The sequence below is a fragment of the Temnothorax nylanderi genome, unplaced genomic scaffold, assembly GCF_030848795.1.
Source record: "Temnothorax nylanderi isolate EJ_2023f unplaced genomic scaffold, tnyl_v1.0 TNYL_tig0312_pilon, whole genome shotgun sequence".
In the NCBI taxonomy this organism is placed as follows: Eukaryota; Metazoa; Arthropoda; class Insecta; order Hymenoptera; family Formicidae; genus Temnothorax; species Temnothorax nylanderi.
In genome coordinates this window covers 81508-105090 of record NW_027249374.1, presented here as the reverse complement: position 1 = coordinate 105090, position 23583 = coordinate 81508, and the positions used below count along the sequence as shown (strand labels likewise).

The following is a 23583-nucleotide window of genomic DNA, read 5'->3' as shown; positions in this document are numbered from 1 at the left end:
AAGCTTTTAAATTTAAATCTTTCATTTCCATTTATAGCTTTTATTTTATTTGATTTTTATCCGTTAAGGCGGCGTATTGCTTTTTTTTTGTACAGGAAGAGAGGTAGACCTTACAGCTCTTGCCTATCGTTGTTAGATATTCCCCTCGTCTCGTCGTACGTTTTTGCGCACGTGCGCGCTCTGATCGAATTATGCTTTTTATCGGGATGAGCGTTTAGCAAATCTATCGATATTTCCGATCGCGAGGTAATCGAGTTTAGCCGGAGACTAATTTTCAGTAGCCGACCGAGTCAAGTGAGGAGAGCGCGCGCTCCCCTGATAGCGATAAAGCAACGCACGCTTTAATTATCGTACTGTCAGATTCGCTGTGCGTCCTACATGGAAATTGTATTAAGCTATTTCATCGAGCCGTCATAATACCGCATAATCGAGTTATATGTCTTCATGCCGCGCGCGATACCATATTCGCGATAATTGAAAAACCGCGGGGCGCGATTAATCGGCGACGAATCGACGCATCAATCCGGCCCGCGCGAGGCTTAAAAAGAGCGCGTGTCGGAAAAGTCGCGGGAGCACGCTCCCGTTAATCGCGATACGACCTCGCCTCGAATTTATCTCGACGTTTGCGAATTAAATGACCGCGGCAGAACGAGCCCGTGATTTTTGCGGAAGATCGATCGCGCACGTGTCTCGCGAGTTCGAGAACGAGAAAACGCGACGGTTCTGCAACGAGCGTAGAGGACTCGTCGATGCAGCGTCGATCTGACACGTCGCGACGAAGAATAGAGCGGGAAAGAGAAAAGAGGAGAAAAGAGAGCTCGTCGCCGACGAGATTCCGCAAATTATACTGTTTAAGGAACGAGGGCGCGACCGGACCTTGCGCAACGAATACAAATGCAGAGCCAGCCGGCAGCGCGTCCCTTCGGCGCGCGTGACGAAATTCGTAAAGGAGCTCTCGAAGCCAGCAGCTTCCATCATCACCCCCCCCCCCCCCCGCGAAGGGTATACTCGCGGGGGATTTCACTGACACATGAGGGAGAGAGAGAGAAAGAGAGAACCGCTTTGGCGACAACGTGATAATATTTCTGAACTTGGGGAGGACGAGAGAGGGAGGGAGAGAGAGGGAGAGGCTAGCTCTCGCTCGTGGAAGAAAAAATTCGTCGGCCGTATCTCGAAAAAGAGACCGAGAGCCGCCGGTCTACACCGAAACTGGTTTCGTAAGTGCCGCTTCGGCAATAAAAAGAGACGGGAAGGTAGAAAACGAGGGAGAGACAGAGAGAAAGAGGCACGTAACGCGACCGCATTCACGACGAGCGCATTTACATGTTACGTAAAATTTCGTTGGGACCCGCGATACACGACACGCCGCAACGACCGGCGATCTCTCTCTCTCTCTTTCTCTCTCGCGCGCGTACACGAGATGCTCGCCTCTCGGCCCATTCGCATCTCAATGAAAGTCCAGATGACTTTTGCCGCGGGAGATCACGGAGAGAAATCTCTGTGTGACGTTCATCTCGCGAGCTTTTGAATATGTACGAATTTAGAACAGGGTAGACAAACAGATTTAATCAAAACTTCAACGGTGCGACGACGTAAGACGCGTGACACAATCGATAATAATACTTCTTTCGGTGAGAGTCGTCTAGAAAGGGCAGAAGAATATTCATTTATTTGCACGGAATTTATTCAGAAGTTGGAAGAGTAGCAATACTTCCAACGAGCTAAAAGTCATCGGAGGAAGGATTAAATCACAAAAGGCTCGAATAGTATTTTAAAACAGATTTATTTGCAGTCATTTTTTAGATGGGTCTATTGTTATCGATAAACTCCCATTATCCATCGATCGTATGTCATTTAAAGACGTGAATTTCTTCTTTACAGCGACTTCAATCACCTGTTCAAACTTCCATTAATTTAGAGATACCCTGTGTAACGCATTCGCGCATACATATTATCGAAACGTGTCTTTTTTTTATATCATAGAGACACACACGGATACTGGGACGGCGATGTAAAACGTCCGATTTATCATACGTTCGATAGCTTGTTTTAATGTATCGCACCGACAAAAACATTGCAAATACTGGCGGACTGAAAAAAAAAGGCGGAGCTTTTACTCCAATTTTCAAGGATGATAGATCGTCCCCCGTATTTCAAAATTGGAGCGGAACGAACGTACGCTTTCGGCTCGCCGGTTTATCGCACTCCTTCTTTTTTATCCGCACGACGTTTACCGCGCCGCAGCGTTATTTCTGTCTTCGCGACTGACTCATCGACGTCTCGGAAAGAAATGACCCTTGGTCGCGATACCGTCGGGCTTTGCATGCTTATCAGTCCGCTCGGCGCAAAGGCGAACGCTATCAGAAAGAACGTTCCCGTACAGTCGTAGGCCGTAGTCTCAAGTTCGTCGGCGGAACCTTAAATTCACGCCTTCGACGCCGTTTATTCCGGATATGTCGTAAATCAGATTTTAAGACTTATCGAATTTGCATAATACACGGTTCGGGATGCTCTTGAATAGGATTCAGGCGTCTTGCCGGCTTTCGAAGTTAAACGGCTAGCATGTCGGATGTCCCAGAAAGTCTGTTAAGGCTCAGGAATATGTTATTCGCGTGAATTCAACCAGATAATTCGATGCGATACGCCTGGGCCTTGATTAGGAATTCTTATCTTAATATTCTTGGGAAGTAGCTCTTGTAGCCTATGAAAAGGAGATTGGTCATTTAAAATTCAACGTTTCGTGTTATAACAGAAATAACAATGTGATAAAACCGACGAGCAACAGTAAGCAGTGCGATGACATTCGATCCTCGCACGGTTTTCTGTTTTTCTTGCCGTTTATAAGCCGTTCGCACGACTTCTTCTACTTAAAGCCACTTGAGACCACCATTTATAAAGTCTGGCAAGTTCCTCCCGCAGCACATCGTGCGAATCTACCGCGTGCATTCTTCCTTTTTCTTCTTATCCCATTCATAAAGCAAGAGATATTGAAAAAGAAACGGCAAGAACAATTTCGCTTTTGCCGGCGGGAAAGAGAGAAGAGAGGGAGAGAGGGGAGGAGAGATTCTCTCTCGCCGAGAAGAATTCACCTGCTGATCTAAGTCGCCATTTGTATTGTCCGCGTATATTGCGGGAACATGTGGCTCATAAAATTGTATCGCGTCCAGCCGTTTCCATTCGAAGATATTTCTGTGCGCGCACGCGGATGCGGATAAAAACAAATATGAATGGCAGCGATACCGGCGGCAACGTTATACGCCATCCGACCGCGTCGTTTAAAAGGTTAATGTCGATATCCCGACGAACGTAAATAAACATTTTTAGCGGCACGACGACACTCCGCGGAATTCGATCATTCCGACGAATCGGAGAGAAAAAAAATCGAGCTACGAGAGGGAAAGGCGATCGTCGTGGAATCGTCGACACACCTTTGCCCCCGATCCTTTCCCCTTTTTTTTCTCCCCTTTCGAAGCGCAGTCCTCTTCCTACTTGATTAAAATTGTTTAATTAAAGACGTCCAGGAAGTAACTCGTCTGAGTTCGACGGTAATAAGAAGCGGCATCTGTACGACAGATAACATCGCCCTTCGTCGCTTTATTACCCTCTCATCTAATCATTTCGCGACAAGAATCTTACCTAGAAATGCAATGCGAAAGGGACGCGCACTAAATTATACCGTCAGGTGGAGTTAACGCGAAGGTTCGTGTGTAAGAAGCTGTCAAGGTCGCTTCTTCGAGACGAAACGAATGGGTTTTACGGGTTTTAGTGTTCGGCAAATAACATTTGCCGCTTAGTTTGGTATACGAATATGGTTTGCCGTTTAGTGGCTGGTATATTGATGCAAAAGCCAGACGTGTTTGGACAGCATCTACCCGGTGGAAAAAGCGAAATGGGTTTACCGGTTATATGTTTTGACCGCAAAAACCGCTTGGTTCCTGCAACAATTGAAGCAACTGGTCGCAAAATCGCCTTCATTATTCGCCTATCTGACGAAAGAGCAAAATACTGAAGATACATTCGGCAATTTCAGGTTCTTCAATTCCGCGATCTGCGCTCAAGGTGAACGACTCGTAAAGCCCAGTATCTAAATTTTATTGTACGTCTCCGAAAACACGAGTTAAATTCTTTCATGTTAAGCGACGTTGTACAATATTAACGTGATAATTAATTAATCACAATGCACCTGCATTCGCACATTTGTAATGCTTGTAATTTGCATAAACATCCAACGTTCGTGATTTCCTAAGAGCCTACTCCAAAAGCCCCTACTTTCTAAGATGTAGGGAACAAAAAGGCTTGAGTAACTTGGCGCGCCGAGCTGTATTTTATGTAGCGACGCGAGAAGAGATCCCTGTAGCTTCGCTCTTTTACGAGAAGTCTCGTTCGTGAAGTTAACAACTTGGACGCAGGTATACCCGCGGTTGGAAACAGCCATCTCTCGCGCGTGTAGCCGCGCGTTGGCCAAAGCGGGCCCTCTCGGGCTCGAAGGTCGAACACTTTCGAGCGTCGAGCGCGGGTTCCCGGCATCAGTGCTCGAAAAGAACGGCAGAGAGGCGGATACTTACATCTTGTAGTGGTGCTGCATGTGGTGGCCGACTAGGTGCATGTCGGTGGCGTGCTGCTGCTGCTGCTGCATCTGCTGGTGCTGCTGCTGTTGCTGCTGCGGCTGCGGTTGGTGCATACCCTGATGATGGTGAGTCTGCGGGGGGTCCAGGCTGGATGCACCCAGCAGGGTAGCGCTCTCCCTGAACAACGTTGCCACCTGCATCCTGGCTGTGTCGTTCGCGTTGTCGGATTCACCGGAAGCGATCTGCCGTCGGCCGGCGTCGCGACGTCGCTCGCGTTAAGCTTCTCCTGTATCCCGGATCCTGTATCTCGGCGTCGCGTGGACGCTTCCTCGCTCGTCGCCGAAAACGAAGGCAGCTCGTTCTAGGCTAGGAACACGGGTCTAGATAATCCCTCCGCAACGTGAATGTGGTTTTCCTCCGTAACGACGAAAGCCCGTACGTTCCACGCCGCGGCTCCGGGATCGATACTGGCTTCGAGATCCCTCGAAGGTGATTATTAGGACCGCGAGTGGTTCCGAGAAAGGTCTTCCGGATCGCGTGATCGCGGAATGGTCGCGGTTGTGCGAACGCCCTCGCCGCCGACCTCTTCTCGCGCGAGTCTTTCGATTATTGCGACCGCGAATGTGCAAATAATATCCCTCGCTGTCTCTCTCAATTGCTAGGATCGTGGATAGTCACAGGATGCGATATCCAGTCTTTAGCGACAGCGATTGAAGAATATATTTATCGGACACGCGATTATCGTCGAGTCACGGGTCTCTCTCTCTCTCTCTCTCTCTTCCTCGCCGAATTTCCACCGATGACGATTCGCAGAATGCGCCGTCGGCACCCGTCGTGCGCGTTCTTCGCTCCGCGAACACCTGATTCCGGAGTAACACCTGATTAACGATCGCGGCACACACCGCGGCCAGCAGCACGACGACGCTCGTCGATGCTACCGTCGCGGCGACGGAACCGACGTCGATCTCCTCTCTCTCTCGCTCTCTCTCTCTCTCCTTCTCTCTTCCTCTCGATGAAGCCCGAGGAGTCGAGAACTCAGTCGAGACCTCGCGAGGTCGTCATCGTTGGCCTCGTCGTAACGACCGTCGGCGACGTTAGCAGCATCCTCTCCGCGAGGTCGCGATCGCCAGCCGGAACGCCTCCGCGCCGACAGGCCGGAAGCCACGAAAGTCTCTGGCTCTCCTCTCTTTCCTCTTCTCTCCTGGGGCCCGCTGGGGCGCGCACGGCCTGGGTCCACTCGCACACACTCACCGGAGGCGCGGACGCGCTCTCGCGCGCGCAACACGCGAGCCGCACACGGGATCACTGGCCGCGCGCGGATGGTACTCGGTTTGGGATACTTTCTTTCTCGGAGGAGTTTCTCTCCCCTCGGCCTCTCGCGTGCGTTCCCCCTGGTTCCCCCTTCTTTCTCTCCTCTCCTCTCTCCTCTCTTCTCTCCCGCCTTCCCTTCCGCCTCACCAACGTTTATATTATCGTCCCTTCGCCCGCGACGCGATGCCGCCTCGAATTCGCGCACTCTGTGTCGTCTGTCATGTTCTCGCCGCGGCCGTCGCGCGCACCTTTTGAATTACGCGCACCGCCCGCCGTCTCGCCGCACCACCGTCGATGCGGTGCGGTGCGGTGCAGCGCGGTGTGGTGTGGCACCCACGCCCCGTTAAAGGCAGGCAGCGCGAAGGGTGGTTGGCGCGTTATCGCTCTCGCGGCGCGGCGTGTGCGTGCCGGTCACGTCGCGCGAGGCACGATGTATGACGCTGCCGCGCGACGTGCGACGTTAGATTGCACGTCGACCCTGTCGCGATCGTTGCTCGCTCCGCGAACTCGCGATACCTCGCGCGAATGCGTCACGAGCCGAGTTGAGACGTGCGTACGGTACGTACGTACTCTCACGGCGCCGCGTGAATCCTCCTACGAGAGGGACTCGTTCGCCACGGAACACGCGCGTACGCACTGTGTTTTCGCGGACGACTCGCCGACTTCTCCGTCGCTTTTTGCGTTTCTCCTCCGCTCTCGCGAGTTCCTCTCCTCTCTCTTTCTCTTTTTCTCTCTCTTGCTCTCTCTCTCTCTCGCTCTCTTTCGAGCTCTCCTGCCCTCGCCTCCGCGGCGCAAACTCTCCCTCTCCCTCTCTCTTTCTCTTTCTCTTTCTCTCCCTCTCGTCGTGTAAACACGCGCGCACACACACACCGCGGAATCTGCAACCGCGGCAGCAAGAGTCGGCACCGCACTGCTCGGCCGTATCGCTCGCTCGGCCGCTCGAACCGCACCGCTCGTACGTTTCCGTTGTTGCTCGACGACGTTCGGTCGTGTTCGGGTTCGAAGCCTCACGGCGGTGGAGGCGGTGGAGGCGGTGGCGGCGTGGCGGCGGCGGCGCGGCGCGGCACGGCGCAGCGCGGTGCGGTGCGGCGTGGCGCGGCGGCTGTGGCTGGTCCGGCGTACTCCGTCCTTCGCTACTCCGCACTCTCGCCGGCCTCCGTCTCTCTCCGTCTTGCCCTTCCTGCCTCTCCCGTCTCCGTTTCTTTCTCTCTCTTTCGCCATGCGCATATCCGACCGCCTCTCTCTACCATCGAACCCTCACCCTCCTCTTTCCCTTTTCCTTCCCTCTCGCTCCTCCCAAACGTACTTCTCCGTTTCTTCCTCTTCCTCTCGCTCCCACGCACGTGCGCTTCCTCTCTCTCCTTGTCGCGCTCGCCTACCCTCCTTTTCTGCCACAATCGTTTCGTTTCTCTCTCATTCCGCGCCTTCGCTCCTTTCCCCTCGTCTCTCTCTTCGTCCGTCATCCTCGCCCACCTCCCACACCCACCCCGCCCTCCCCTTTCGCCCTCTTTCTCCCCATCTTTCTTCTTCTTTCTTCGTACGTCTCTCATTCTTCTCATCCTCCATTTTCGTCTTTTTTTTACGACTGTCCTCGTCCCGCTCGCGGCCAAGGATAGCCGACGAACGGTTCGACAGGGCTAATCGATCGCCAGCGATCGATGGTAAATCGTGGCACGCGCCCCGACGATCGATTGAGATAGATCGATCGTAAGTGCGGCCCGCACGATCGTTACCCGTGCGGCTACGTCGGCCGAATCGACGATAAGGCACCACCGCGAGAGCGAGAGCGAGGAGAGAGAGAGAGAGAGAGAGAGAGAGAGAGAGAGAGAGAGAGAGAGAGAGAGAGAGAGAGAGAGAGAGAGAGAGAGAGAGAGAGAGAGAGAGAGAGAGAGAGAGAGAGAGAGAGAGAGAGAGGGACGATATATAACGGTCACTCTCCGTGCGTAGCAGTTAACGACGAACCCGGAGCCGAATTTACAACGGATCGTACGTCCTTTCCACCTATGGACCGAGGACATTATGCAAATGAGTCGCGCGAGCGGCGAGATTGTATTTGCGTGAGGATGTCGCAACGGCAGATTCTTGAAGATGCGACCGGGGGGGACGGGTTCGCGCTCACATATTTACGTAGGTGATCTTTTTTTAGATTCTATCACTAGCGAGCCTCCTTGAGCCTCCCCAACTTCATCTTCGTCTTCGTCGTCTTCTTGGTCTTCGTCTTCGCCTTAAGTCTTCGTCTTTATCTTAGCCCTTATTCTCGTCCTCACCTTCGTCTTCGTCGTCACATTGATACGTCTTATATTGGCTTCTGTAATCCACTGACAATGCTGACAGTTTCGTGGTCGTAAATACGGCTCTTCGAAATATATTACTGTCGTCTATGTAACGGAGCAATTCTTAGATAGAACACTCGATTCAATTCAATTCAGTTTGGGTCGATGTACATGTGTAAAATTACGGGCGATTATCGTGGCAGAAAGTTTTGCGAGAAGTATGTACATCGCGGAGCAACACTCGCTGTAAAGAAGGTCGTAAATATTGCAAACAGTTCGACGGCGAGTTTGGATTCGGATGATGCATTCTTAATTTCGATTACTGAAAATACTCCGTGGGGTCAACGTATTACAAGGCCTCGTGTTCAAAATTATATCAACGATGCTGCATTTCCAGGTGCTATCTACCAAAAATACCAGGAAGTCGGCGATTTTTAGGGCCAGTCTACACGAAAATAATTTTCAGCAATGCGCAATTCAAGTTTGTTCGAGAGTAAAATAACATCTCTTTAATTATTCTAACTGCATTTTCTTGAACCTCGTTTAATCCTAAGTAGATTGTTCTTTATGAATACAGAGATTTTTTGCAGGTGGCAGATAATGATTATGCAATCATTTGCCAAAGTAAATTACCGAACGAGTCTCGAAAATGGGAGCTCGTTGAAAATGATTTTGAATTCTCTGATTGCGCGAGAGTTTCGAATTGAATATAAAATAAGTTGAGGTATATATATATATATATACACACAGGTTTAGAATGGTGAAGGATGAAGGACTGAAGTGCGGCTGAAAGCGCGGGCAGACCTAGTATTATCAATCGGTTTTCCCAGATACATGTATATACGTCTCTCATAACGCACACCTATATCTTCCGTACGTTTTCATTATTTCTCGCGATGTAATCCCGACGACGCCGATAAACAATTAACGATTGCGGTATTAATCGGCCGCGTCGCGATGCGGCTCGCCGATCCTCATCATCGTCGTCGTCGTCGTCATCGTCGCCACCGCCACCGCCGCCGCCGCCGTCGTCGTTGATCGCGAACGGCGCGATCGATCTCGCGGGGAGAAACGAGCTGAATTATTATTTTCCAGAGTTGATTTCCGATTCTGTTCTCCGCGGGACACGACGACGGTGTGCCGCGATGTGCTTGTAACCAAAATAAACCTCGTGTGTACGCGCGCGGTCAGCGAACGAAAAAAAAAACGGAGGGAAGACCACGAAAATATCGGACGGGGTCCAGCTCTCGCGCGAGATCGATCTCGCGCGCTCCTTTTACCCGTCCTCCCCGCCGTCCCGGATTCTTATTATTAATCGATTGGAATTATCGATCGCCGGCAGTCATCGTCGGTCGTCGCTGTCCGCTGCCTTCGCCCTGGCCGCCAGCGGCACGGCGGCACGGCGGCACGGCGGCACACACCGGTCCGCTCCGCCTGGTTGCACGACCACCGTCGCCGTCGCCATCGCCATAGTGCGCCGCTCGCCGTCACGTTGTGCGTATGCGTCAGCACGTACAATATCTGCGTGCACACGTAGCTCGGCGTCCGCGTTTGCGTCCGTGTGCGCGGTGTGTGCGATGCGCGCGACCACGAGCGCGAGGATGTGTTGCGACGGAGCAAGCGCGAGACAGAGAGGAACGGAGAAAACGCACGTATGTATATACCTGTGTATGCACGTGTGAGTGCATGGCAGGGTGTGGGTGCATACGGTGACCCTGCCGCGCTGGATGAGTGGGTGGAAAATCAGGGACGTAGCGAGGATCGACGAGAATCGGCGTGCCCGCGCGAGAAACGCTCAACTGCGACGCGCGTCTTCGTCCTCTTCAACATCTCTCGTTGGACCAACGTAACGACACATTGACGTTACGTTTTTGCCGTACGAAGAGAAGCTTGCGCTCTTCGCGAACGGGACATTGTCGCCGCTTAGGACGTTTCTCGCGGTCGCGAAATCTCTCATTGTCTGTTTTCGCTTTCCTCTCTCTTTCTTTCTCTGCACGCGCGTGCATATATCGCACATTTCGCTTAAAAACCGGGATGCGCAAAAAGCGCGGTCAAACAGAACAAATGTCGTGTTTCGGCGAAGTTTATTGACCCGGCTTCTTTCGCCAAAACATTATCTACTATATTTCTCTTTGTATCTTATTCTTTTTTAGACATTTAATATTTAATATCACAAATCTCTTATTGTCTGATTTTCACGAATTGTCTTATTGTTAAATAAAAACTTTTCGGCGTGTCTTAAATACCAAGTATTTCGAAATGTATTCAATTAACCTTTACGTCATTCTCGTTACGTGACTCCGTTTTGTAACAAACGAGAATTCACGTGCCGGCCTTAACAGTGTTCCACACGATAATTCGCGCTGGATCTCCCTCTGATTAAATTTCCGAATCAGTCTTCAAGACAAAGTCGCGGTGAAATTCTAGGTATCGGGCATTCGCTCTCTCCTCTCTCTCTCTCTCTCTCTCTCTCTCTCTCTCTCTCTCTCTCTCTCTCTCTCTCTCTCTCTCTCTCTCTCTCTCTCAAGGGTGTCAAAGCCAAAATCTCTTGACACGCTCCTGCCTGGAGCGACACGTGTCCGTGTGTGCGTGTGCGTGTGCGCATAGCCAGGTTGCCACGAGAGGAGGCACCGAGAGGGGGCGAGAGAGACGAAGGGGGATCAACGAGCAAGAGGGATGTAATGGTCAGGGAGGAGAAGAGGGTGATGTTCACGCGTGGGAGGAAGAGAAAGGGTTCGAGAGAGAAGGAGACCTGGTGTGTGGAGCATGCGTGTGCTAGAAAAGGACGACGCGGTTGGACGAGGAACGTCGCCTCGCGAACGAGAGAGAGGAAAGATCAGCCGGAGGGGGGGGGGATAAGACTGGCACGCGAGAAAGAGGGATCCAGTCGGTGGGACAGTGACGGCGATATCGTCGAAGCCCACATACACACGCATACACACACGTACACACCCTACACACTCACCAGCGGATGCACACTGAGCCGTCAAGCTCGCGCACTACAGACTGCCAGACTCCCACCACGAACTTTTGGAAAAATCAATAGAATACAAGAAAAGCCCATGGTGCGCCAGGCGAGCGGAGCCCTCTCCTCTTCCACCCTCATCATTCCCCTCTTTCTCTCTCTCTCGTCTTCGTTCTCGCTTCTGCTCTTTCTCTCTCTTTCTCTCTACCTCTTTCCGTCTCTCTTCCGTGCCTCCCCCTCGCCCACCACCCTCCCTGCTTCTCGCCGCATCTCGCGCGCGCACACGCGGTATCCGTGTTCGTCACTGCTCGCGACGAAGAGAGGGAGAGCTCGCGTGTATACACTGGCGATCGACGGAGATAGGCGGCATGCGTGCACGCACGACGGCCAAGGACGGAGATAAGGACAAGGGGTCGGAAAGAGAGGCCAGGGGAAAAGAGGGGAGGCGCAGGATTGTGTGCGTGAGACTCTACGAGCGTATCCGATAGTATCCAAGCGAGTTGAACAGAGAAAGAGCGAAACGTAAAGCTGAAAGAGAGAAAGAGAGAGAGGAGAAAGAAGGAGAGAGACGTGAAACGCGGATCATGCTATGAGCTTGGTTTCGTTGAACAGGGATGGCGAACGCGCGAGAGAGAGAGGGAGAAAAATGCGTTCGTGTGCGCGTAATAGACGAGGCGGGGAGAAAGAGAAAGAAAAAAACCATCGCGGGAGAGATAGAGAGAGTCGGAGATACTCGCGGATACATACACGACTTCATGCGTACCTAAGATGCGCGTAAGTTTTGTCGTTAGGCCGGAGAGAGAAGGAGAGAGAAAGAGAGAGAGAGAGAAAGGAAGAGAGAATGATAAAGAAGGGAAAAGGGGGAAGACAAAGAGACGTATGTTTGTCTGTACGTATGTTCGTGCGCGAGAAAGACAGGAAAACACGGCGGTTCGGCCGAGCTAGCGCGAATAGCTCGCGACGGGTTACGTAGGAGCGTTCGCTAATGGGCAGGAGACGAAGAGCCATATGCAGCGGAGAGATGCATAGGAAGAGAAGACAGAGATAGAAAGAGGGATGCTACGCGCGCGCGCGAACACGCCTTGCCCGTGTTGGTGCACCGAGCAGAAGATTTGCACGGTTCAACAAACGCCTCTCGCTTATGTATATGTGCAAAACTATGTACGAATCTCCTGGGATAAATCGCACGTGTACATAGGACGCGCGCACTGCACGCGTATGTGTGTGTTGTGTGCATACGGTGCATGGCATGTATGTACATATGTATATATACATGTGTATACGTATATATTCACATATATATGGACACTCTGTACATACGGTATGTCCCTGACCAATCGCGGCTCCTTTTAACGATGGACTGCACGAGTGAGTAAAAAGAAGTGCGTTTGGCGAAATTTTGTGGGTTGAAACTTAATTAGAATTAATCACGGTAGGAACACCATCGGACATTCGCGTATCGTTTGTTCCGAGCACAAGATAATACCGCTGCGAAGATAATACTGCATTTATTCAGATTACGGTACATTGGTACACGATTAATTACTATTTCTTTTTCTGCTGGAAAATTAATGCGTTTACTTTTTTGACACGAATCTTCTCTGTAGTTTGGTTGGTCAGGGACACTGTATATATCGGGCACTGTATATTCACGGGGGTTGAAATGGGACACAGGAGGTTTGTGATGTTGACTTCAAAAAGACATGTCTAGTGTATTATCATCTTTATCGCTTCTGACGTATTCCCGTATGCGTGATAAATAAAAAGTTACAGACAAAATAGGAGAAAATGAAAAATCTCCGAAATAAAAAGTTTACTAGGTCGGAAGTAGAAATACATTTCTAAAATGATATGCTTCGTTAAAATAACATTGTTAAAATAATTTAGGCACATTCGAAATTTTAATATAACTTGATTCGTTGGCATTGCGATTTTGCAAGATACTGGGACGAGAGATATATTTATTATCTAATTTGTTGAGAAACGAGGGAACTCGATCACAATAATAATTCTCTATAAAATGACTTAATTAGAATATTTGAAACTGTCATCCTTGAAAGTGTTAGCATCCCGCTTTCCCGACACGAAAAACCAGCCATCAATTCGCGGTGAGAAAGAAGGCGGGTATACAAGCCGTCTTTTCCAAGCACACCACTGACCAAGAGCGCGAACCGCGTACGTGCGTTTTCGCTCGGTGGAAACGAGAACCGGGACGACGCGGTTGGGGTCCCCCTCCGTGATTGTGGTAGTGCAGATTGCTTCTCGTGTGCACCGCCTGCCAGTCACCCACGCCATGTTCTTGGCCCCTCCTCTCCTCCAACCGCATTTTTCTCGTAGAATTTTTCTCGATTGCAAGGAGAAAAAGCGCGCGCGGAGTTGTCTACGATTTATTCTTTCGTCTAGATCACATCTGGGAAAGGGTCGTAGATCACGCGATCATTCGAAGCCTGAGCTAGCGTTCGAGTATAATTTTTGCGGGCATGCAGCAAGCAGTCCAAACAGTTCGAGGAGTTTAAGATAATAGAAATATCCCAGTCGGTCCGGCCGGTGCTGGAGATCCGCAATTTTTCCTCACCTATTTTTATAGCCGGATAAAATTAACGCGCGGGATTTTTAGCATGCGCGGAATAATTTTGGTATTACGTTCTCTTAATTGTGCCAAGAGTATCCGGATGATATATTTGACATTCTGGTGGCTGGAAAAATATTCGTATGTAGCCTGCCGCCGAAATGCATTATTAATTGAAACAAATGCGTTCTGCCGCGAGTATATACTTTCATCAGAGCTCTCGTAATGAAGAAGTGTCACGAAATAATTAAACTTATGATGATACAACGTCATTTCGTGATACTCATGCGATGCTCGATTTTAGGTGTTCCCGAGGCATCCGTCTCTCTTCCTTAGAAAGAAACCATAGAGGATCCGCCGTATCGAATTCATTCGAAATGCATATCCGACTGCCCTTTCTCTTCGTATGATCGCGACGCTCAGGGTTCCCGATTTTCCGGCATTTCATTTTTTTTTCCTCTTTTTTCTCGGGGCATCTGTTCGAGTAATTACGGAGAGAGACGCGAAGGGCGACGGTGACAGATCCAAGCGGAATTGGAGCTTGGCTCCTACTAAACGGAACTGACCCAGCTTCGCGGCTTTCCACCCTCCTCTGATCTGCCTCACCCTTTCGCTCTCTATCTCTCCCAGCCTCTCGTTCTTCTCTTCGTCCTCTCCGCCCCGCTCGCGATCTCCGTCTCTCGTTTTCCCCCCTCTCGACGTTCTCCCTCCCCCACGGTCGGCGACGAGACACCCTCGAGAAGTTTCAATTTATACGGAAAGTCGTCATGACCGAATGCACAAATACGTGCGCCGTATTCCGGCCGCTTACTAGTTCCATTCATATCAGCTGGCACGACGTAAACACGGGAGAAAATCGCGGCGCAGCGAGAGATTCAGCTTTGCGCCGCGAGTCATCTTGAGCTTACGTACGTCACGTTACGGCGTGCTCTCGTCGCACACGCTTTAATTGGCTTTCGAATGAAGGACTTACGGGATTTTATAAACTATTTCTCTCAGACCGCCGAGTCGTGATTCTTCATCCGATGAGCCCCCGACAAATCCAGATTACATTTAGATTGGACGAATAATCGAAACGTCGGCTTCTTCAAATATCCGAATTAATATTTGAGAAATATATTAAATATAAATACTAGTCTTTCTCCCCGTATTTTCGATTAGATCATTCTGGTCAATGAATGTTTCAAACACTTGGGTCTCGAATTCAAATACTCGAGTTACGTTCCATTGATGTCCTAAAGCATTGAAAGAATCCTTGTTATTTTTAGCATATATCGATCACAAAATTTATATTAAATTTAAAATATGCCAAACATATCTAATTTAGATTATATTTAATGAATGTTGGAATTTTACGGTATATTCGGCGAATATATTTCGAGCATTACGCGCGTACTCAAATCGCGTACGTTCAAATCTATGAAAATTCACAGAATGCAGAGCAGCACTAGTTCAGACGCACGCGATCGAGGATCGAGCGGAATGCGACTTGCATTCCACAATTTTGACGCACGGTGCTTTCGGCGCCGGACACGAGTATGAAAAGAAGCGAAAGGGCGACAGGATCGCACGCGTGATCATTCAGTTTAAAGACTTTGAGAGGCACGCGACGAAAAAGAGCATTCCTTTGCTGCCATCGCCAGCCGAGGGCTGGCGGCGTTACGGTTGACGCCTTTTCTCGGTAGAGGTAGACGAGGGGACGGGAGGGGGACCAGGCCGGGAACACCTGTCGTTATAAATTACCGCGATGTGTTACGATGTGTACGAGTAACGTGGAAGAGTGGTTGCGCGCCGGCCTTTCTCACCCCCCCCCTCCCCCCGCGAAAATTTCACGCCCTTCCATCTCGCTTATTCTCTTGCGCCCTCGTTGGGAAATAATTTAAAAAATAATTCTACATATAGTTAAAAATGCATTACGACTGTAAGAAGAGATTATAAGCATGGAGTGAGAAGTGAAAATGGAATAATATCAAGAATAATAATGTTTATGTTTTACATCCGTCATATATCACAAAGACAGAAGGGATGATAAGTATAACATTTATACAGATGTTATATGCTTAAATGTATTAGGTATACTGAAGGAGAGAAAACGTGATGATAAATACTCTTTGCACCTACATAGCTTTTCGTTTATTTTCGGCCTGGGCGTACGAGATACCCGGCGTGAGAAATTAATATATATAAGTGGATCAAGTAGTCAAAAGGTAGACACGGATCAGAGGAGGAACGGGAGTCGCGACGAAACAAAATTTCGCAGATTTTCAATAATAATCAAGTCTCCTTGTCGTTATAGGCGCGCGAATACGCGAGCGGCGGCGCGTCGAGAATCTCACCGTTTTCCCCGCGTAATGGAGCGAGGAATTATTTTTGGCCCCGAAAGTAAAGGGAGGGTGCCGGGTATATTATCACGCGCCGAGGAAATCTCCGCGCGGCTTTATCTCGGGGCGGGCCGGGGCCGGGGCCGGGACCGGGGCCACCCTTCGGCGCGGCGCGGCAACGAAATTCTGAATACGTCACTGGTGTCAACCCCCGCGCGCGCGGTAGGCAGAGGGTCGTGTACCCTACCCCCGTGCCTGCGTGTCTGCGTGTGTGCATGTGCATACGTGTGGGCCGCATACGGCGGGGTGTGCACGGCGGTGAGAGGAACGCGCGGAACGCTTTATGAATGGAATGTTTCCACGCCAAGTGTGGCGAGAGAGGCACCCGTGTATCCCGCGTGTAAACACAATAATACCGACGTTTCCATTCATCAGGTCGACCCCGGCGGAGCGGAGCGACCTCGAGAAATGCCTTTGGAGGCGCCACGTGAACCGTGTGTACGCGCGCGTGTATGTGCATCGCCCTCCCGCGCTCTCTTTTTCTCTCTTTTCCCTCCCTCTTCTTGTCTTTTCCTTCTTTTTTTTTTCACGCCCTCGCCAACCCTCCGCGTGGCTATTTAAAGGGCGATTCGGATCTCGACCGCGCCGTCGTCGCCGCCGACCTCGATTCATTTATCGCTCCCCCGCGGTTGTTTCCGCGTTCGCGAGTCCAGAGGCCGATTAAGGTTGCGCAATTTGGCGCTCCTTGAATTTTCTTCGCTTCTAGTACCGCAATCAGGAACGTAATTCGACAATTAATGGAAGAGCAGTCAGAAACGTCCGCGTGTCGGCGAACGTAACGGGAGTGGCGTGCGCCGGCAACTGACGCTTACATCTGTAAATGCTTAATCACCAGACAATGAAAGGTTTAGCAAAAGGAAATAATATCTTGAATTTACACGGCGCGTTCTGTTCTCTAAATACGCTAAATAGTAGTTAAAACATTACGATTGAGAGGAGCGAAGAAACGAATTCTTAATCGATTTAGCGAAGCAATATCATCATGAGCAATTATTAAAAGCAATTATTTTAGTCCAGCAATTCACGAATACGATGATTATAAATGTCGGGCCACGAAATGTACGAATAAAAATGCACGGATGTGTGGAACCTGCGTCTTAAGACCCATCAAATCCGGTCGAAGACTATAAACCACGTTTGACGCGGAACGCACTGCGAAATGCAACATTACGAGATTAATACAACTGTTGTTAAATAATCGTGCAATCGGAACGATGAACTGCCGTCAAGGTTTACGCTCGCGTAAAACTGCTAATGATAAGCTTTCCATTCAACAGGTCGATTGTGCGTCGCGGCGCGAAAACCGGCCTCTAGACGCACGTTTTAGAGGCGTCACGTGCGGCACGTGTCCTCTCGCGTTTCTCTTTCTTTTGCGCGACACCCCGAGCCGGGGACAAATCGCTATTTAAAGGGCGATTCGAATGCGGGTCGCAGTACGCAACACTCGCGCGTTGTCCAAATTATCTTTGTTTCCGCGCCGCGCGCCGCCGAAAATAGCGTTGCTCGCGGTCGCGCCGCGACGCTGGGCTCTATCCGGCTCCAAATTATGCGGTAACAATAATGTAGCAATTATCGTGTGATTCAGCAGCGCCTGCACGCCAGCAACATATTTCCCAAGCTCGCTTATAATTTATTTTATCGATTGCTTATTTGAAATAAGACATTGCGGCGCGGACACGCCGCAATTACGGTAGAATAGGTAGGGTGGAGTAAAAGAGGCGGTTTTCATGGGGGAGCGCTATACCGCCCCCGCTGATATTGAAATATTTATGCCGTATGCAAATTGCTTGATTTCTTCTCTTGTCTCCAGCAATATTTTTTATCTTGACTTCGATTATATATAGACGTGGAATTACACGTGTGTCGTATATACGCAATCTTACATTTAACGTATCAAATATTTACAGATTCTGTGAAAAATATAGAGTCGATTCTTCTTTAGTAAAAACTAAAAGAAATCCGAGTCAGATGTAGCTGTAAAAATATTTACCGGTAAAATTCTTTATTCTTTCGAGACTCGAAATATAAATCTACGTAAATACAGATATTTCGAATATTGCAAAATTTGAAACAAGATAATTGCGTAATGCGTATCCTAACATATAATACATATATACATATAAGTTAAGTGCTTAATTAATCTTCTCTACCTAAGGATAAAATATTAAATCGCGTGTTGAAACGTAGCCTGCGGAATTATTAATGTCCGCGCGTTTTCGCGTTATTATTCGCGTCGCTGCACCGTCGCGATTAATGCGCTAAAATGCATTGTCGGCGAATAAGGAGAGTCGCGCGCGCCGACTTCGCAGCGGACATTCATTTTGTAGCGCATCTACATTTCTTATGACTTCATACTTAATTCAGGTCTTTGTAGACTTCCGGGAAGTATTACGAGAGAAAGAGAAAGAGAGAAAGATGCTCGCGCTCCGGATACGTATGCCAAGTACGAAAGTGCGTGCAGCTACCGAGGGCAAAGGGGGATATAAATGCAATGTTTGCGCCGTGCGCGAATATTACGCCGCGATCAAGAGCGTGCTCGTCTCGCCGCGAGAGAGTACTGCTTCTCGTTTCGAGAAATATTTCGAGAGAGACCTACCCTCTTCGACACGGCGCGGTAATATGAAAACAGCTTGTTTACCGCGAACGGCGACGCGCCACCGAGAAGAAGGTTGAAGGAGGGATTAATTTAGGTTTAATTTTAATCAAGCGCCCGCGACCTCAATTTGTTTCTCTTTGAAAGACGAGATTTTTGCACATACACGGATACGCACGCGCACACACACACATACACATAGTCAAATACACACAGACACACGTATGCACACATGGGACACCGCAGCGAGAGCTGCGAAACTTTCGTGGTGCCCCTTCTCCCTACCTCGGGACACCAGGGCTCTGTCAATGTTGCGAGTTACGTTTACCCGTGGGAAATCTGCTCACGGATGCGACGCGATCCAATACATTTTCTTTACACACTTTACTCTCTCGTAATTACGAAATAAGCAAACACATCCCGGATTATGGAGAGACTCTCCCGTCCGTGCGTCTCTCACTTCCGGTGTTGCGTCGCCGATGCAATTTCACGTGCCGCATATTCTCCCGCGGCGATCATTCGATCATTCTTAATTGTACCATGAGCGACACGACTTTTAATTTTAAGAGATAAGATTTATCTTCGAGATAAGTAATTAAAGATGATCCATAATTGTCATGTAAAATTACGAATATCGGAATAATATATACGTATATTTCTTGGAAGTGATAAAAAATTATATTAATAATATAATGTAATGAAATATTATTATATTATATTATATTAATTTGTTAAAAATATTTTGAGAATTTTAATATAATTTCTAACATTTCTTCGGAAAATTATGATTTATTAATAGATAATCTATTCTTCTAAGAGCAAGAGATAAAATTATAAGAGATTCTTAATATTAATATCTTAATTAATATTTTAATGTTTTGAATATCTTATTAAATCCATAATTTGTTGTGGATACAAAAATAAGTATCGGGGTTGCGCGTCGTAGATTCTTATACAATTTTTAATCACAAATTTCAGGAATTGAGCCAAAAACCGAGCCAACTCAGGAGATCATCATCGAAATTATTCAGGATAGCGAGCGTTTGGGCCTTATCCTGCGCCTTAGACCTGGGCTTGCTCGGCGAATCTTCCCTCAAGGAGGTCGTCATCGCGAGTTACTCGGAGTTGAACTCTCTGTCCACCAACGAGGACGCGGCGAAATCTCCTGATCTCGAAGCGAACGATTGCAAGGATGATGCGTCCAAGTCCGCGAGTATCTTCGGTAATTCGTGGCCGTTCATCGATCCGGCGCAAATTAAGCAGATCGCTTGTACAAAGCCCGTCCGAAGGCGAAGGAGGAAAACGAGATGGTCGGTGAAACGGCAAAGGAAACCAAAGGACGCGTGTCCAAGAATCGGCAGCGCAAGGACGACGAGTCTCTCGACTATGAGAGACATCTCGTCGTCGCTGCGAGGATCCAAGCGAGAAAATCTCGGCGTATCGCATGATCGATCGGCGAGATTATCGGTGAGGAAGAACCTTTCGTCAACGCGATCTCGCGTTTTCGTCGCCGAAGAGGACGGGCGTTTGTCCGAAAGTTACAGATCGAGCGAGAACGACGACGAAGAGGAAGAAGTAATTAGTCAGACGACATCGGAAACGAGTTCGGAGGAGATTGCTCCGGTTGATTATTCCGGCTCCGAATTCTACTCGACGAGTCACACGAAGGAAGAAGAGCCGCAAAATCGGACGGAGTCGCCGGAATATCCTGATTACTTCACGAACGTCCTGCGGATCGATAACAACAGCGAGAACAATGATCTCAACACCTCGGAAGATGATACTGCCAGGGATGACGCGCAAACCGCCAAGTTTGCGAAATTTGCGGAACGACGGGCGTCGCGCAAGACCCTCGAAAATAAAAACTCTCCGCATAGAACCCGAAAAGCGTCATCGAGAAAGAAGAAACTCGAGTTAAAAAACAGCGAGGATTGCATCGAGATGCCGAAAAGACGAAGAAACAGGTCGGTTGAACAGAGGGAAAAGACTCATAATAACTCCACGGCATATAATCACTACGACCGTCGGCGAATTTCTCAAGATTTGGAGGAAAATTCTCCGAAAAGCAAATCGGATTCGAGAGATGCTGTTGCAGCTGGCATGGATGATGTCGCGGAGGAAATTACAGTACAGAAACGTAAAGCACGGCGGCGTTCTCACAATTTTACAAATGCCGCCTCGTGCGAAAGGAAATCGCAGAAAGACACAGCCGATGCACTTATGCGGGATATTAAAGAAGAAATAAACATGAAAATTGAGAAGAATGTTGAAAATATTGGAAAAACGATTTCCGAAATCGAGGAGGACATACTCCTGGATTGGAGTTACAAGGATTCGAGTTACAAGGATCTCAGTCAGGAATACGATTGGGTGGACAATGACGAGTCTAACGATCGGGATTTATCATCCCAGGTCTTGGAACGTTCATTCGATTCGACAAATGCCGAGGAGTCATCGATGTTTGTTAGTACCGTTGGCAGACGTCGTAGAAGAAAGAGATACAGATATTCGATCGATTGCAAATTCGACGAGAGCACGGAGACGGCTTACCGGAGTGTTTTCCACGATTGCATCGATTTCGATACTCCGCGATCGACCCCGTCCTTGAAAATAAACATGGAGGAGAGCTGGAAATCGGCAGTGGAGGACAGCAGCGACAACGACGACGAGATCCACTCGTCCTGGCGCCGATCGACCTTAGAATCCTCAATTGAAGAATGCGGTAACGAAGTTGATGGCGCGCTGCTATTGGCTCGGAAGATCGTTAGCGACGATTCGACAAAAGACGAAAAATGTGATGACGAGCACGAGATGTTGAACAGCGCATGTTACAAGTATCGCGAAATGTCAGATACTTTCACAGTGGTCAAAAACAGTTCTCTTCACGATTCGGACGAGGATATAGAATTTCCAAATCAATCTGACGATATAATCACGTATAGAAATAAAAATAGAACAATTAGGAGATCGGCATCGATGGACTACAGCATTAAGGATGAAGACGATAATGTCAAGGTGAGCGAATTTTTACTTACATATTCATTAACAGAGTTGCTTGTGAGATTGACATGTCAAATTTGTTTTAAAAATTGTATAAAGTTTTTTCAATATAAGAAGGATAGAGAGAGTGAGCATATAAAAAAAGGACTTTTATGTATAACAATCTAGTTTTGAAATAATTTTTTTGTCGAAGTAATTTTTGGAAATTTTCGAAAGACTCGATTAATTCTGTGAGTCACCGTCTATCTAATTTAGAAAAAGTAAATGCAATCAATGTGTGTTAAAAAAAAATTATACAAAAGCATAAAATCCATAATTAATATATGTAAACGTAATAATACACGATATATGTAATGTAATGTTAATAGGTCCAAGGTAGAGGTACCAAACACCCAAAACTTAATAGCAAAATAAATGTAATGCGACAATTCCCGCGTGACAAGGGTAACAATTTGGATGATAGTGATAAAAAGGAAAGTGGTCCGCGCAGAGTGACCAGGGCTCTGGTAAAGACCAAAAACCAAAGTAAAGTAAATCATGTCGGGAAGCTAGTGTGGGGATCCTTTGGAGGATGGTGGCCAGGTAAATATATTATTAAAGATATATATTACGGATTTTACTGCGTGAAGTTGGGAATTAACGTTGTGATTGATGTTTCTGGTTAGATATATCGTTTTCGTTGTACTCGCAATTACCTCTTAGATATTAAATAACTCATCTGATTTTGAGTACTTAATTTCCTCTTAAAGAAAGTGTTTTTTTTTAAATTGAAAACGTGATATTACAGCACTGATCGTTGACGCCAAACATGTAGGAATGGCTCCTGCGCCCGGCAAGTTGTGGGTCTTCTGGATCGGAGAATCGCAAATATCGTTGGTAAATTAGTAGGGTGTTCCGAGCGATAGAAAGCTTTTTCATCAAAAAAACAATGAGACGTAATTGACGTGATTTCAGCTCAGAGAAGAAACACAGATACAACCGTTCTCGAAGTGTTTGGAGGAGCGATTGTCACTAGACAAACCGTCACGTAAAAATGTTCGTGTGCACGCCATTGACACGACTATAAAGGTTGTTTGATATCTCTACGAGAATAAAATAAAAGACAATAAGAATTACATAAGGAATTACTTCCAAAAATGCGATGTGCCGTTACGATTATTTTAGATGCTTCACCAACGTTACAACGGCAATCTGACAAAGCCTTATTATTTTTGGATACGACGGAACATAGATATGGAGACATGTAAGTCATAAAAACCTACGAATTATCTTTCGTAACCGTTGCAAATAAATGCAAAAATTATTTGGTATGGCAGTGGATGACCTATCATTTTATCCATATCCGGAAGACATACAAGCAAAATTGGATGAATTGAGGGAAAGAAACGAAAAAGCTACTAAAAAATTTATATTGAGTCAGAGAAGTATGTCTTTTTTATGTCTGTAATATTCGCGTACTGCTTGAAATGTCAAATTAATACCCTCTGTACAGGTTCACCGGAAGTACCACCGACGAAAAAGCAGAATGTGGAAAAAAATAAAGATACAGCTATAAGTTGGGAACAGATCGATGATGAGCGTTTAGGTCTGCAAAACCAACAGCCTGGTGTAATAGCTTGGGCGAAAATCCTTGGACACTGTTGGTGGCCCGGTATAAGCGCATTTGTTCTTTTGCCTTTTTTTTTTAACTAACCTTTGCTTAATCCTTCCTCATAAGTATGAAGAATTTTTTACATTTTTTTCAGCGATGATTATTGATTATCGCGACTGTTGCTTGAAAGAACCGAGTTTTGGATGTCAATGGATTATGTGGTATGGAGATTATCAAGTTTCAGAGGTGATTATGTTTAATATCAACACTCGAATTAAAAAGAAAACATTTGCATACGTTTCTTTTTCTGTTTTATATTCTGTTTTATACAA

The 23583-nt window shown here is 47.8% G+C and overlaps 2 protein-coding genes across 4 annotated transcripts in view; one reads left to right on the top strand and one right to left on the bottom strand.

Moving 5' to 3' along the window:
- Window positions 1–6833, bottom strand: part of Tdg (Thymine DNA glycosylase) — a 110816-nt gene extending 103983 nt beyond the window's left edge. The window contains exon 1 of the mRNA XM_071719836.1: window positions 4566–6833. Within this exon, the coding sequence (XP_071575937.1) occupies window positions 4566–4768 (203 nt within the window). The 5' untranslated portion in view covers window positions 4769–6833. The remainder of the gene's footprint in view (window positions 1–4565) is intronic.
- The window catches only part of Dnmt3 (DNA methyltransferase 3), a 120820-nt gene that overhangs the window by 94188 nt on the left and 3049 nt on the right, over window positions 1–23583 (top strand). For 2 of the 3 annotated variants that reach the window (XM_071719834.1, XM_071719833.1), the window contains 8 exons: window positions 19639–21675; window positions 22029–22242; window positions 22448–22536; window positions 22615–22728; window positions 22825–22903; window positions 22977–23084; window positions 23153–23311; window positions 23406–23497. In XM_071719834.1, coding sequence (XP_071575935.1) covers window positions 19639–21675; window positions 22029–22242; window positions 22448–22536; window positions 22615–22728; window positions 22825–22903; window positions 22977–23084; window positions 23153–23311; window positions 23406–23497 — 2892 coding nt within the window. Of the gene's footprint in view, window positions 1–9178; window positions 9805–19638; window positions 21676–22028; window positions 22243–22447; window positions 22537–22614; window positions 22729–22824; window positions 22904–22976; window positions 23085–23152; window positions 23312–23405; window positions 23498–23583 lie in introns of those variants that run through there. The other variant, XM_071719835.1, reaches the window with a different exon arrangement.